This window comes from Crotalus tigris, unplaced genomic scaffold (assembly GCF_016545835.1).
Source record: "Crotalus tigris isolate CLP2741 ecotype Arizona unplaced genomic scaffold, ASM1654583v1 scf7180000020184.803716, whole genome shotgun sequence".
In the NCBI taxonomy this organism is placed as follows: Eukaryota; Metazoa; Chordata; class Lepidosauria; order Squamata; family Viperidae; genus Crotalus; species Crotalus tigris.
Genome location: NW_024097897.1, coordinates 39440 through 55102, shown reverse-complemented (window position 1 = coordinate 55102; position 15663 = coordinate 39440). Strand labels below are relative to the sequence as shown.

The window sequence follows — 15663 nt, the reverse complement described above, 5'->3', positions numbered from 1 at the left end:
AACATGATTTGAAGGAAACTGCCCTCTTTCTTAATGATGCACTACACTCCAAAACATTTGATTATAAGGCAAAGCAAAGTCCATGGAGAGAGTTGAAATGAAATTGTGAAGTACCATATTAAAACTGCAAAAGGAATAAAGGACTCTTTCTGTGTATGACCTGTTTGTTAACCAGCGCTATGAAGCCAATTTCCTCCCTAGTCAATATTGTTTCTTAGAGTTGCTATAGCTTTGTGTTCATGTGCAGTTGTTAAACTTCATTGTCACCGAGAGATCACAGTAACCAAGGAAAGTATCCTCTGCATTTAACATCTAGTGAGACCTGCTACTGACAAACTAGACGAGAAGCCTAAGCTGCCCCCTGCTGGAGTGAAAACTAAACACCACACAAAAATGAATAAGAATCATATACGTTTATACGAAAGGTAAAAGTTCAATCTTTCGTATGACACAATTAGAATCACTTCTCCTGTGATAGAAAATGAAATTTTATTTTGAATGTTAAATCCAGGATAAGACCCTCTGCCATTCCAGTTTTGCACAGAACAAAATCAGATCAGATTCTGTTACAAATGTCATTTCTCCTTGGACCCAATTCTGCAGGGGCATCTTCCAGCAGGGATATTAATCACAAAGGGCAGTCTTCCCACTAGTAATACCCACAGTGATCCCAAAGTCTTCCGTGAGCTCCTAGGGGGCCAAAACAATGTGCCGCTGCGCTTCACAGTTCTTGATTTCAGTGGTCCCCTGCATCATAGGTGATCTGTGCATCGAAGCTATGGGACTGACACCTCTGAAAGACAAAAATTCTTTTGAACTTTCACAACTTTACAATCATTGTTTAAATGACTTTTACTAAGTCCCTGCTTGTTAAAGAACAAGGTTTGGCAAGTCCTTTTCTAGAAAGGAAATGCCACCTTTGGGGATTAACCACCCTGGATGTAATGATTTTCCATACTCTACCTTTTGTTTTTCAACTGCAATTTTTGCAAGAAAACCCATTCTGGCAGAGGAATGCTTTTCCGTCACAGAATTGTTGCTCGAGATTTTCCCTCAGTTTAGGGCAGTGGTGGCGAACCTATGGCATGGGTTCCAGAGGCGGCACTCAGAGCCCTCTCTGTGGGCACGCGCACCATGCCCCGGAGATGGCAACCGTCCCTCTTCAGCCAGCCGCCCGCTAACTCGCCAAGGTCCCACATGGCTAGATGCATCCCAGCATGGCTGGTTTCCCTCCCCCCGTCCCATCCCTCCTGGCCTCGCATGCTCTCCTTTTCCCAGGCACGACCCACTGCATCTATGCTTCTCTGAACTGCTGGCAGCGGGCTGCGGAGCCCCAGAGTGCGCAGGTCGAGGGGCCAGCAGGCTGTGGCTGCCGACGGACACCGTCGGCCCCCATGCGCTCACTGGCCTCTGTGTGCGGGGGCTGATGGTGTCAGACAGCAGCCGCCCTGGCCCCTGCCTCGCCTTGCCTTGCCTCACCCTGCAGGACGAGCCTCCTACCCACCGCCCTACCTGCCAGAGACCCCATGGATCTCCCTCAACCCTGCCCGGCCCTCACAGGCATCCCTCCCCACGAGCAACATCAAAGTGACCACACCCACCTTGGCCACACCCACCCAGTCTGCCATGACCACCACAGCCACACCCACCCAGTGGGCCATGCCCACCTGGCACCTGGCAATAAATAAGTGGGTTTTGGGTTGCAGTTTGGACACTCGGTCTCTAAAAGGTTTGCCATCACTGGTTTAGGGAATCCTTACTGTTCTTTAGTTTTCACATCTCCACCCACTGAATCCATGGTCCTCATTTACAATTTCTTCCCAATTACAGATAGTCCTCAATTTACAACAAAAACTGAGCCCAAAATTTCTGTCGTTAAGCAAGACAGGTATTAAGAGAGTTTTGCCCCATTTTAAGACCTTTCTTGCCACGGTTGTTAAGTGAATCAACAGCAGTTGTTAAGCTAGTAACAGGGTTGTTAAGTGAATCTGGCTTCCCCATTGACTTCGCTTGTTCAGAAGGTTTAGACACGGCAATCGTCATAAATACGAGTCAGTTGCCAAGCGTCCGAATTTTGATCATATGTCCACGGGGATGCTGCAACGGTCATAAGTATGAAAAATGGACATAAGTCACTTTTTGCAGCGCCATTATAACTTAGAATGCTTGCTAAACAAACTGTTGTAAGTTGAGGACTACCTGTTGTCGCCTTTCCTCTGCACACTCCTTTTCCTTGGGATTTTTCTGGACCTTATACAACCCAATAAATAGCAGGAGGCAGCCAAAGAAGAAACCCAGGGACTACGAAAGAGAACCTGTGCAGAAACACCTTTCGGCCACTCCTAAACTCTCAAACAGGCATCAGCTACTACACCTCTCTCGAGGTGTACTTGATTGCATTTTAATTTTGAACCAGTCCTTTCACACTACGAGCCCTTATCGCCTTCCCTTCTGCTGATCTACTCACTTTTGGGAGAAAACAGGAGAGTGTGCAATGATTCTCGGCCGTGCTGTCAGCATTACTTCCCCACGACTGGCCTCCACCAGAATGTTCTGGATGGTGTTATCCAGCACCATTTCAGCCAGATTTGCAAATGCCGGCATCCTTCACAGAAAGCACATTTCAGATCTTCATGCTCACTGATGCTGGTGTTTCCTATGTTGCTGTCAGGGACTGTACCCAGAGCACCTTTTATAATGCCATGGTCAACAGCGGAAACTCATGCCCAGTCAAGTATGCATCAACCCAAGATAATATTTTTGTGGCGAAAAAAGGAACACCCTGATCTTGGTGTATTTAAAGTCAGCTACATAGAAAATACTATATATAATGAGAAACCAAATTGATCTGGGAAAAAAATATTGTCTACTAATGGGAAATACTTTGGCAATGCATAAGACCAGAGAATGTTTATAATTTGGCAATATTCTATATTAAAAGATTTAGAAAACTTCATCCAAGATTAACATTGTAAAGAGGCAACAGCAATAGCCCCTAGCCTAGACTTTACATACCGCTTTACAGTGCTTCACAGCCCTTTCTAAGTGATTTACAGGGTCAGCATATTGCCCCCAACAATCTGGGTCCTCATTTTACCGACCTCAGAAGGACGAAAGGCTGAGTTAACCTTGAGCCAGTGAGACTTGACGCTGGCAGTCGGCAGTCATCAGAATTAGCCTGCAATACTGCATTCTAATCACTGTGCCCCCACGACTCTAATATTACAGGTAGTCCTCGACTTATGACTTGTAAATTGTGATGGTTGTAAATCAGGTCATACGCACAACAGACCCAATTTTACAGTCTTTTTTGTGGCAGCTTTTGTAACTTTGGAACTGGGTTGTAAATACCTCGAGAGAGGGCCATTTTAACTTCGAACAGTTACTATATGAGTGGTCACAAATTGAGGACTATCTGTACTTTCATAACAAGCCTGGCAGACTTAAGCTTTCATTCAAACTTCAGTACCAATGCCAGAACATTAAACATATGTATAGGAAGCTTCTCACACTCTATATCAGGGGTGTCAAACTGCCAGCCCGCAGGCCGGTTTCATCATACTGAAGCCGCGCCCACCCCATTGCTGGCAATGCAAAAAGAGTCACGATACGTCGTGACATGTCACGTGACGTGGCGAGTTTGATACCCGGGCTCTATATTGTAACCAGATTGCAATTTTGACTGAATTTCGCCATATTTCTGCTTTTGGGCTCTCCAGCCCAGTACTGATATTTTGAATCCTAACCTCTAACTTTTGACTATATGGTTCCTCCTAGTCCGTCTGTACCGTTTGTCTGGGAATTTGAACATCTTTTTGGTTCTGACTGCATATCTGCCTCTGGTCCCTTAGATTCTTATTCTCATATCCTTTTGCTGGAATTTAAGATGCCTGATTTTGACTATGCATCATGAAACGGACCTCCAGGAGGCATGGGCAGAAAAAGAGAATTGTTAAGACACTGAAGCTCTATGCCTACAGCCATTATGAGGACCTAAGCTTTGAAAAGACACCGCCACCAGGTTTGCCAGACCTTTTCCTTCACCTGTAAGTAAGAGGAGGCTTCCCAGTAAACTATGTATAGTATTAAGTTCATCTTTTTTGTGATTCAACTAGCACATATCGATACATTGTTCTAGAACAGACATGTCAAACACAAGGCCCGGGGGCCAGATGCGGCCCGCGAAGTGGTTACATGTGGCCCGCGAAGCCATCCTGGGAACAGTGAGGGAACGGCCCCCTCTGCCTTGGCCCTGGCCTAGGTCCCACCCCCTTCTGCCAGAGACCCTCAGATCTGTCCCACTCCTGCCCAGGCCCCCACAGGCACCCTTGACGCGAATGATGTAGAACTGGCCACGCCCACCCAGCAGGCCACACCCACTCCATCCACGCCCACCCAGTAGGCTGCACCCACTCTGGCCACGCCCACCCAGCCCCCCAAGGGCAACCGCAATGCTGATGCAGCCCTCAGTGAAATTGAGTTTGACACCCCTGTTGTAGAATCTCAGGACAAATATGGCCTCTTGATCATTAGTTTCCCTGGTCAGTATTTTTCTGTAGGAAAGTTTTGGGACAGCCTCATAAATAGAATCAATAAATGCATCTGATATTCTTTTTCATTACAGGAATATTAGCTTAGAACACAGCTGTTTTGCCTCAACTTTTAGTTTAGAAATGTTCAAATTGTCTCACCTGATAATGAATTCTTTCTCTTCCCGGGACTGGTCCTTGCGAATAATGACACTTAGGTTCTCTGTAACACATGAAGTGACTCTGGAAGGTACTGTTTCTCTTCCCAAATCTTCGTCATCTGTCCTATCTTTAGCACTGAATTCTGGGGAAGGCGTTTCTGGAGAGGTGCCAGTTGGACTCTTCTTCTGTTTTGCTGACTTTTCACTCCAGAATTGGCAGAAGTAGGGTATGGGTTCTGTGAGGCTTCTGGCCACTGCTTGTTGGAACTGTGTCTCCTCCAATAAACCCCTGGAATATCAAAGAGGATTCCTATTGCAATTCAGATTAAGAATCATCAAGATTCATTGTATCATTGCCCATAGCACCTGAAATCCTGGTAACATAAAAGCTAATATATGCTTAAGATGATTCACTTATGTGTCAGGGATAAAAGAAGGCAAAATTCCCGGGAGTCATCACTACTCTGCCAGAGATACAGCTCAGCCAGACAATGGTTGAACTAAGTGATAACGACTGGCGCAAAGTCCCCCAGTAAATTTTAATTGACGGAGGATGGAGTTGAAGCTGGGCGATTCATATCAGTGAGATACACTGGAGCTGGATAAGAAATCCAATCTCCTATCAGGCCTTGCATTTCTCATAATTGATTTAATTTAACCTTTCTTATGAGGTTATTCTGAAAGAAGACAGGAATAAACTACATTATTTTCAGCATCCTGGTTAAACAGCAGATCATACATATGATAAATATATCTTAGCTCTGCAGTCTATATATTTATAAAATATATCAGCTACGCAGTAAAACTATCTAAATATTTCAGGATTTTTGACAGACAAGCCACCTACTTGATCACCATAGAGAGCATGTCCGTCAGCAGCTGGGCTTCTTGTTCTGTGCGGTTTTCTAAATCCATCCGGGTGACATCCTTTATAGATGCTTTTCCAGTTTTGCTCACAATTGAGAATAGCGATGCCCTATGTACAGAATCTTTTCTTGCTGTTTTCTTCTTCAGTTGGCTATAAAGGAAACATTAAAACACCTCTTCTAAATGATCTAAGTCTTTCTACAACCATGAGAAACAAGGAGACAGGATTTGTCTTCCAGCTCAGTTTATTAAATATTCTCATACCACAGGGGTGAGTTGGAAGGTAATCAGATTGTTTTTTTTCCCAATTCCAATATTTCCACATTAAGACAAGCAATACGTAGAACAGTTTTTATTCATAATAATACGATTTAAGCAAAACTAAAGCAAGTACTAAATGGATTTCCACAGGGTCCTTGACGCTCTCTGAGCTTGGTTATGTTCCTGCAGGCATTTCATTACCAAACTAGGTAACATCATCACGGTTAAAAGCTAAGTGGTTTTACGTATCATAAAACATGCTAAAACAGATCAGTACATCTGATGAACTCAACAATTGTGTCTTGTAAACTCACGGCTTGGTCAAACACGGAACTCTAGTCCCTACGGTATATTCAACAATTCCAAAATAAACTGTGTTTTGGTATATAAGGCATACATCCAGCCGTAAATAAATAAATTATAAAGAGCATCACATAACATATCTAAGTGGAGAGGTCACAACTGGAGAAGGCAAGTAACATAATGTGTCTTACCGGTAAAGGAAGTGCTGGGGCAAATCACTAGAGAAGTTGAACAAGAAATCATCAATTGAGTGGGACCTGGCCGTAAAGCCTAGGTGCATGAGAAAGGGCTTGGGGAGTTCGGGCTTAGGCCAAAACCTGCTGGCCTCGGTGTCCCTTATGTGCCTCCTCTGGCTTCGGCTAGCAGGGGCATTTGGCTCACAGATGTTCTTAATAGGAGGAAGAGTCTGTTGAGAAGACATTAAAATAAACTGTTTAGCAAAAGAGGCTATCTAACCAATTTAACTTGTAACACACACGCCTCTTGCCAAATAATTAAATGTGAGAAGATAACAGAAGGAATGTGTAGGTGGGAATTAATTTTATTTCATTTCATATATCTTTCCTATTTGTAGCTTTTCCTTTGAACTGCCCAGGAACTGCAGCTTTTTTTCTCTCTCTCACACACACACACACTCCCTCCTTATTCCCACCCCAATTCTTTTCCAATCTTTGAGGACAAAGTGGGATACAAATCAAGTTCTGCAGAGCCTACAGCACAGAAAACCTGGGGTTCGACAAAACTAATACCCAAAGAAACCTGGATAGTTCGTGGCAGAATCTTCTCCAAATTTATCTTTAGTTAGTTAGTTTTAATTGTCAATTTGGATTATAATTTAACTTCGTTTGTTTCACTTGGTTCAATCTTCCTGCTTAAAAAGTCAAAAAAGTCAGGCATCTGCCATACTTTCATAGCAATGAAGACCAAAGCAGACAATTCGTTTAAATTCTCTGCCATCTTCCTATCCAGCTTGAGCACTCCTTTAATGCTCTTGTTCTCCAATGCCTTAACTCAGTGGTTCTTAACCTTTTTGAACGAATCGCCCCCTTGAGCCAATGAGGAAGTTGTCATCACCCCCTCCCCCAACATAACCCCTCAATCACAACATAGGAAATAATTCTTCAATGTATGCAAACACTTTTTTTGTTTTCTTTAAAATTGTCATCAGGACATATCGATGCAAATAATTTATTTCCAGTCTTTTCCCCATATCTCCCATATTCTGGCCAATGGCGCACCACTGTATGGGTAGAGGCTGCTGCGCAACACGCATGAAGATAAGCGATGCGTCTTCACATATGTACTGTATGTATGGCGTTCTGTACTGAAGCTAGCTGGAGGAACATTTGAAAACACAATTCAATCCACTAAGAGCGAGCGATCTGATGTTTTTTACGACAGATATACAGCCATTCACTGTACGAAAAAGTCTCAAAAGTTTCCCCAAAACTTCTCGCTCCATCGCCCCCATATCGCCCCCTTTTCTTTCCTTCGCCCCCGCGTCGCCCCTTTTTGTTCCATCACCCCCCTGAAAAATGAAATCGCCCCCTGGGGGGCAATATCGCCCAGGTTAAGAACCACTGCCTTAACTGATAGGCTTCCTACTCCAAATATCTTTGAAGATTTTTTTTTTGCTGTTAATGTTCTTTTTTTGTGTGCTTTACAAAGTGTTTTGCATATTTTATTGATGCCTTTTATGTTTTTGGCCAACATTTTCCAAATATTCCTTTCTGTTTTCATAAGGGAAAGATGTCCATTTTTTGGAGAAAGGTTTTTGCCTTCAACTACATCTCTGATCATATTGTTAGGCACTTTGGTATTCTCTTGGGATTTAATGGTACCCTTTCTGGACATTATAGCTGAGATTCTATTACTATCGTTTTGAAAAATTGCCAAACATTTAGAGACTGATTTTCACTCTTGCTTTCAATCTTCTTTTCACTAATCCATTTATTTTATTTTTTTTTTAAAAAAGCTTGATCTTCTGAAGTCACACTTGCCTAAGTTGGACATTTCAGCCAAATATTCACTTAGATACACCTGAAGATAATAGCTTTTTGATTGTCAGTTGGTTCAATACATCTCTTAGGCAAAATTCTGGATTGGGCTTAGCATTAAGGTAAGTGATGCAGTGTATGAAAACCAAAAGGAACATTTGGAAAATGTTGACCAAAAAAGTATTAGGCAAGTATAATGTGCAAAACACTACTCTTGTTGGCTTTTTGAATAGATTTTGAGTGTACAACTATTTAGAATATCTAGAAATTTGGTCTCTTAGTCCTTTTCCAGAGAATTCATTTTCCCAAACTATGCTTACATGAAGGGAAATTATGTTTATTGTTTCTTTTTCTTTAATTCAGTTTCTATCCATAGGTCAGCTTTAGCCTCTTGTGTGGGACAATAGTATGTGCTGAGTACTAACCTACTTTGGAGGATTGATATGGACATCAGTAGAAGTTTCTGCTCCATTTTGTGGCTGTCAGAAATCTATGTTCTGTGTGCATGGGATTTCTCATTCTTTTCAGGTTCAGCCATTCTCCTGAGGGGGGAGGGGGAAGCTTGAGGTGCTGATATGTATTTGCTTTGCTCTGTCTCTTGCTCTATCCTCTTTGGTGTGTCTCTAACAGGGTGAAAATGGAATGTACTTCTGGCCATCTGCCTTATCTCCGAGCATGGAAGAAACGGCACAGACACCTAACAGCCTTGGAAGCGGCGCCTTATTACTCTGTTCCCACAGCATTTCGTACCTGCGGATTGGCCTGTTTGAACCATCCAGATGAACAGTTTGGGTAGGGTTACTATGGACACTTTTAATTACTTGATTTTCCTAGCCCATGTCCTGAGCTACATGGAGGAATATGGCTGACACATACACAGTGACAACGAACGGGTGAGAATCATAACCATGGCCCTGGAGGGAGCAGCAGCTCAGTGGATGGTGACCCTGCACAACGCCAACGCCTGAACTGTGAAACTTCAACCATTTCATGGCTGCTCTGAGGAGGAGGTTCGAGGACCCTTTAGCTGACCAGAAGGCTAGAGAGCGCATCAAAACAGTGAGACAGATTGTCTCCTAGTAGCCGAGTATATGGAGGAATTTAGACACCTGGCAAGCCAACTCAACTGGATGGACGATGTCCTAGTGGGCCATTTCAAAGATGGGCTGAACAACAACCTGTACCGTGCCTGCATCTCCAGAGGAGATCCAGATCGACTCCACAACTGATGTATCCTGGCCAAAGAAGCTGAGATCGACCAAGCCTGAAGGCAGCGACACCTGGGGCGAACCTGGAGATGCTCCCCCTCGGGGAGAAAACGGGAGGCGATGAAACCAACCTCTGTGACACCATGCTCAACAGCTTGCTTCAAGTGCGGTAAGGAGCGCACCGAGCTGCCGAATGCCATTTGAAGACTCCCGTGCAAAAGCCCGATCAAGCCAGAGGAGGGAAACCTAAGAAGACTCCACAGAGACCCAAAGAGACCGCCATGAAGAGCGCTGAGGTCATTGAGGTCCCATCCCCTGGAGCCCTGGGGGAAGGAACTCAGGTTGCAGTTGGAAAACCACCTGAATCCCCTGACAGCGACTCCAAAGATGAGCCCCTGGTAAGAGGACCCATCACGCCCCTCACCAGAACCATAGAGCCATTGAGTCCAGGGATGCCAAGAAAGGTAACCCTGAAGGTTCTAGTGGATTCGGGTTGCACCCGTTGCCTCATAAGCCCAACTTTAGTGGAGAACCTAGAAATCCTGGTGAGGAGCAAATTGGACTGGAGAACTGGAGAGTTGAGGTTCCCAAAGCAAAAGCATGTCGCCTGGGGTGGAGAGTGAAGGACAAAGGGAAAAGGAACCCCAGAGGTAGTAGCAACAGTGAAAGATCGGGGATTGGAAATGGTACCCGAGGAATATCGGGATTTAGCTGAGGTGTTCAATGAAGAACAGTCCAATGAGCTGCCCCCCCATCAGCCCACCAACTGCACCATTGAAATCCTACTGGGGGCCAAATTACCCAAGTCAAAAATGTACTCGATGAGCCTCCCTCCCAAGAACTAGGAGAACTGCAGAAGTTCATAGAGAAAAATTTAGCATGAGGCTTCATACAGCTGGCAAGACCAAAAACAGGGACTCCAGTTTTGTTCCAGGAGAAGAAAGACGGGTCTCTTTGCCTCTGCGTGGATTACAGGTCTTTGAACGCAGTGAGCAAAAACAATATCTACCCCCTGCTGCTAATGAAAGGTATTTTGGCCCACCTAGCGAAGGGGAAAATATTCTCAAAATTAGACCTAAGGGAAGCATATTACCGGGTTAGGATTAAATAAGGAGATGAATGGAAGATAGCAATTAACTGCCCCATGGGCTGCTTCCAATTTAGGGTGCTCCCGTTTGAACTGCAGGGAGCGCTAGCAGTCTTCATGCAGCTAATTAATGAAGTCCTCCAGGAGCACCTCTACAAGGAGGTTCTCGTGTACCTGGATGACATCTTAATTTTTACTGAAACAAGGGAGAAGCACATAAAACTGGTCAAGGTGGTACTGAATAAATTGCAGGCCGCTTGACTTTATGCCAAGCTATCAAAGTGTGAATTCCATAAAGAAAAAATTGACTATTTAGGATACCGCTTATCTCATAATGGGATAGAAATGGATCTGGAAAAGGTCAGGACAGTACTGGAGTGGGCACTGCAATGCATGAGGAAACAATTGCAAAGTTTCCTGGTGTTCGCTAATTTCTACCACCAATTCATCCCTTCTTTTGCCCAAATCACACTTCCCATTACAAATTTAGTAAAAACGAGAGGGGAGGGCAAACCAAAAATGAGCCAACCATTCAAATGGACTATGGAATGTCAAGCTACATTCGAAAAATTGAAAAGACTTTTCACAGCTGAACCGATCCTGAAACACCCAGACACAGAGAAGCCTTTTGTCATACAAGCAGATACTAGTGAGGTAGCAGTAGGCGCAGTACTGCTCCAAGAACACCAAAAGGGCCAACTGCAGCCCTGTGCATACACATCCAGAAAACTCACAGAGACGGAACAGAGGTGGGCAGTGTGGGAGAAGGAAGCCTATGCCGTACGTTGGGCCCTCTTCACATGGAGGCATTTCCTAGAAGGGAATAAAATCCTCTTCCAGATATGGATTGACCACAAGAAACTTGAAGCCTTAAAAAAAAACCCAGAAAACTGTCACCAAAACAAGCAAGTTGGTCTCAACCCTTCCACTGGTTTAACTTTACTATCACATACCTGCCTGGGGGAAAAAAATTCTTAGCAGATGCTTTGTCAAGGTTGCCACAGTATAACAGCACCAAAACAGAAGTGGTGGGCCCCCTCATGCCATCTAAACAATTAGCAGCTCCAGTAACCATATGCTTGCAAGTTAAGAAACCAAAGCATCTAGACAGCAAAGCAGGACCAGAGTTCAGACAGGCTTTGGAAACAGATGAATGGTTCCTGGGTCATAAGAACCTCTCTTCGATGGATGATGGACTGCCTTGGGTGGGTGGGAAATTATGTATACCCAAAGCCCAGAAACTGAAATTTATGCAACTATGTCATTTCGTAAAAATGCTCCATCTAGCAAAGAGATAGTTTTGGTGGCATCCATAAAGAATCCATAAAGAAGGACATTGAAAGTCTCTAATGGGGTGAGAATGGAATGTACCTCTGGCCATCTGCCTTATCTCCAAGCGCAGAAGAAACGGGGCAGATACCTGACAGCCTTGGAAGCAGCACATTATCACTCTGTTCCAACAGCGTTTTCACACCTGCAGATTGGCCTATTTGAATCATCCAGATGGACAGTTAGGGTGAGGTTACTATGGACACTTTTACTTACTTGATTCGCGTGGGAAACCGTCAGATCCTGCCTTCTATTCCTGCTGTCAACACCTCCCAATAAAAGTACCTTTTGAAATGATGCCGTTTCAAGAGTTCTGCTTTCTTGGGAGAACTAATTGGGTCTGCATACAAAGCAGATCTGCTCCCATTATGTCCTTCCCTTTCTTTTTTTCGGAGATCATGTCACAAAGATAACTGCATCCCACTGGTTATATCACATTTCCATAATTTATGCTATGTTTTCCACCTAACATAAAACACTCCTCCTATTCTTAGTATTTGCATATAAGCATCTATATATGTCTCATCCTTCGTCCCAAAGGTGCTTTTTCATGAGCCAACTGAACTTTCTTGTTTTTCTTTGAAGATGTTTCGCTTTTCATCCAAGAAACTTGTTCAGCTCTGACTGGATGGTGGGGAATGGCAGGATTTATACTCCTAATCCTTTCATGGCATGAACTTTTAACCTTATGATATTATGCCTTTCATGATTAATTATATCCATTATACCTATACTGTCACCCTCTAGACAGTTATAAACATTTTCACTCTCATCCCTTATGAGTGATTTTTCCCAGAATGGATGTTTTTGCATTCCGATAGCTTCAGTGAGTCTTATAAATTGTGTGATTCCATACACATTTAAAGCTATCCATCCACCCTTTTAATGTATGAAATGAGCTCTGAATTTTGTACATATTCCATTGGAGCTATGATATATTTTAAGGGAGGCAGCATTGCTGAAAACTAGATAAGGAAAAAGCTTGACAGCTAAATCAGTCTTAGACTTAGAGAGTTAACTGTATTATAAAGGCAGAAGGAAGATGGGTTTGACTCGAATAAGACCATACCGTATTACAGCAGTCCCCAACCTTTCCACCTTGGTGGCCCAGCCTGGTGCAGGTGTGTGTGTGCTGTGAATGGCTAGCACACCTGTGCATGCACAGCTCCATTGATGCAAGGAGCGGGCGCACACATCCTCCACTCACCCGAATGGAGCTTTGCATGTGATTGGAGATGCTTGTGCTCAAGTGCAAAGTTCCACTCGAGTGAGCAGAATGCTTACACACAAAATTCCATTTGCACAAATGGAGGTTTGTGCATGAATGCCCTCTGTTCACGCAAGTGGAGTTTCAAGCGCAAGCTCAAGTGCCCACTGCTTGTGCAAATGGAGCTTTACATATGTGCGTGCTTGCCCATCACTCATGAAGCCCAATTTCAAACAGACCACGGCCTGGGGGTTGGGGACCCCTATTGTATTAGATTCTTATTCATCTCTACCTGTTCTAGCCGCAGTGGTAAACACTATGGAAATACATTGCATGCACTTATTTTTGTGACACAATTATTGGATTCTGTAACACAGAGGCCAAATTCTCAATGAATTCTGCTAGCTCTGAAATAAAAGCCTTATTTGCTATCTATTCTATCAATTTCTTCACAAGTGAGGTGGGATGTAGTCAGGAGATGGATTCCCAGGAGGAAGGCAGTGCACTCCAGAGGAGTAAGCAACAATTCTTTTCAGATAGTTTGAAAGGGGTCATGATGGCTCAGGGGTTAAAGACACTGAGCTTGTCAGCTGGAAAGCTGAGAAACCAGGTTCAAGAACTAAGCACTGAGCACTGTGCAATGGGGTGAGCTCCTGTTCCTGCCCTATCTCCTCCCCACTTAGCAGTTCAAAAGCATGCAAATGCTTGGTGGAAAGGCACCTTTGGCATTAGGAGCCATGGTGGCACAGTGGTTAGAATGCAATATTGTAAGCTAACTCATTGCTCACTGCCAGGAGTTCGATTTTAACCAGCTCAAGGTTGACTCAGCGTTTCATCCTTCTGAAGTTGGTAAAATGGGGACCCAGATGATTGGGGGCAATATGCTAACTCTGTAAACCGCTTAGAGAAAATTGTAAAGCACTATGGAGTGGTATATAAGTTTAAGTGCTTTTGCTATTGTTATAGTCATGCTGGCCATAAATATTTTTGGACAATGCTGGCTCTTTCGGCCTAGAAACGGAGATGAGCCCTGCACCCTAGAATCGGACATGACTGGACAGAGAAACTTACCTTTGTGTGAGAGAAAGAGGGAGAAGCCAGCATCTCCCTAATAGTTCCCAGAGTATTTCCTAAATTGTTGGAGTGTTTCCTAAATTTTTGGATTGCTAACAAAGAGTTAAGGGGGACTGGGATAGCTATTTTGAGCTGATTAGCTCTCATCAGCCAGACATACCCTTCTGAGATTCGAACCTGGGCTGCTTGCACATTAGGCAGCTGTGTTGACCTCTAGGCCACAGGCTCTTTCTCACTTTGTCAGCTGTATCAGGGAGGGAAGAGAGTATAGTTCCTGGAGTATAGTTTGGGAAGATTCTGTCTATAGGTGTGGATATAGATATGAAACAATAAAGAAATATGCCTGGAAGATTTACATTTCCTGCTCAGTTTGTGGAACGGAGGCTGACAACAAGAGATCTCACTATATCTACATTATGGCTTTTAACTAATTACCTTATATTTTCTGATCTTTGTAAGTTCTTTAGAAAGCTTTGATAATCCTGGCACATTTGGAGCTCCCTAAAGAAAAAGGAGATAATAATAGCAAAAAGTTACAAAAACTGAACAGATGTGATATATATCTAAATGAAGCAAGTTAATCCATACACACAAACATGTAGGATGTAGTTGTAAAAAAGAAGAAGGATGCAACCCTGAATAAAGAAACCTTAATCTTCTCTCTGCCAGTCCCTTTTCTGCTCAAAGTGGGCAATCTCCAAGCTACTTTTCTCCTTGTAGGGTGTCTAGATGAGAGTGGAGAAAAATCAGTGATGGATTCTAAGCACAAAATTGCCTTCCAGAGGAAAAGTCAAGCATATGCTTCTGTCTCTGTTGGTTTTTCCCTCAACATCAAGCTGTGGATTTACTGTAAAAATTTCTGGGGTTTAGTAAAGCATTGACATATTAGGAGTATTAGGAGGGGTGGTTTTTCTTTTTTTTGTAAGGTTCTTGTCTTTCCTCTATCATTCCCTATGGCTGGCTGTTAATTCCCAAATCCTTACAAAAAGATGTGCTAATAGAAATCTAAAACATTGCATTTCAGTAAATAAATATACTTATTTAACATTGCAATCATTTTAATTTAATTATATTTTTATGACATGGGATTGGTTCTGACCGTGGACACTTTAAATTTGTAATGTAAGTGTTTCAGATTTATTGTGCATGCTTTATTACTGATATTTTAAATGTATTGTGTACATTTTACCACTTATATGTCATACCATCGATGTTTTAATTTTCTTGTAAGTCGACATGAAGCATTTATATGAAGTTAATGGCATACACATTCAATAAATAAAACAAGTGTTATTTATGATATTTATTTATAATTGTACTTAGAATTTCCAATACAAATAACAAGAAAACAATGCGGATGGAACTTAGATAATAATACATACAATTATACATACTCCATTGAACTGAATGAACTTCCAGAGGGAGTTTTCTAGATAACTCATATAAATTAGTAAGAGGAAGATGCCACTTAGATTTTCCAGTTTAGCAACTCAAAGGATTTGGCTGGCCTTAAGAAAAATATGTAGATAAAACCTGAGCACTAATTTCAACTTGTGTTTCCCCGGTGTATTTAGAAAATATATTCAGGAAAATATGAATCATAGAATATAGAATCACAGGACCGGAAGAGACCTTGGAGG

At 43.0% G+C, this 15663-nt stretch overlaps 1 protein-coding gene across 1 annotated transcript in view; it reads right to left on the bottom strand.

Annotated features, from left to right (window-relative positions):
* Positions 1-472: 472 nt before the first annotated feature.
* The window catches only part of LOC120318332 (cilia- and flagella-associated protein 65-like), a 30563-nt gene continuing 15372 nt past the window's right edge, over positions 473-15663 (bottom strand). The window contains exons 12-17 of the mRNA XM_039365797.1: positions 14459-14524; positions 6313-6527; positions 5538-5708; positions 4692-4979; positions 2468-2605; positions 473-793 (exon numbers count right to left, since the gene is read on the bottom strand). Of these exons, the coding sequence (XP_039221731.1) occupies positions 691-793; positions 2468-2605; positions 4692-4979; positions 5538-5708; positions 6313-6527; positions 14459-14524 (981 nt within the window). The 3' untranslated portion in view covers positions 473-690. The remainder of the gene's footprint in view (positions 794-2467; positions 2606-4691; positions 4980-5537; positions 5709-6312; positions 6528-14458; positions 14525-15663) is intronic.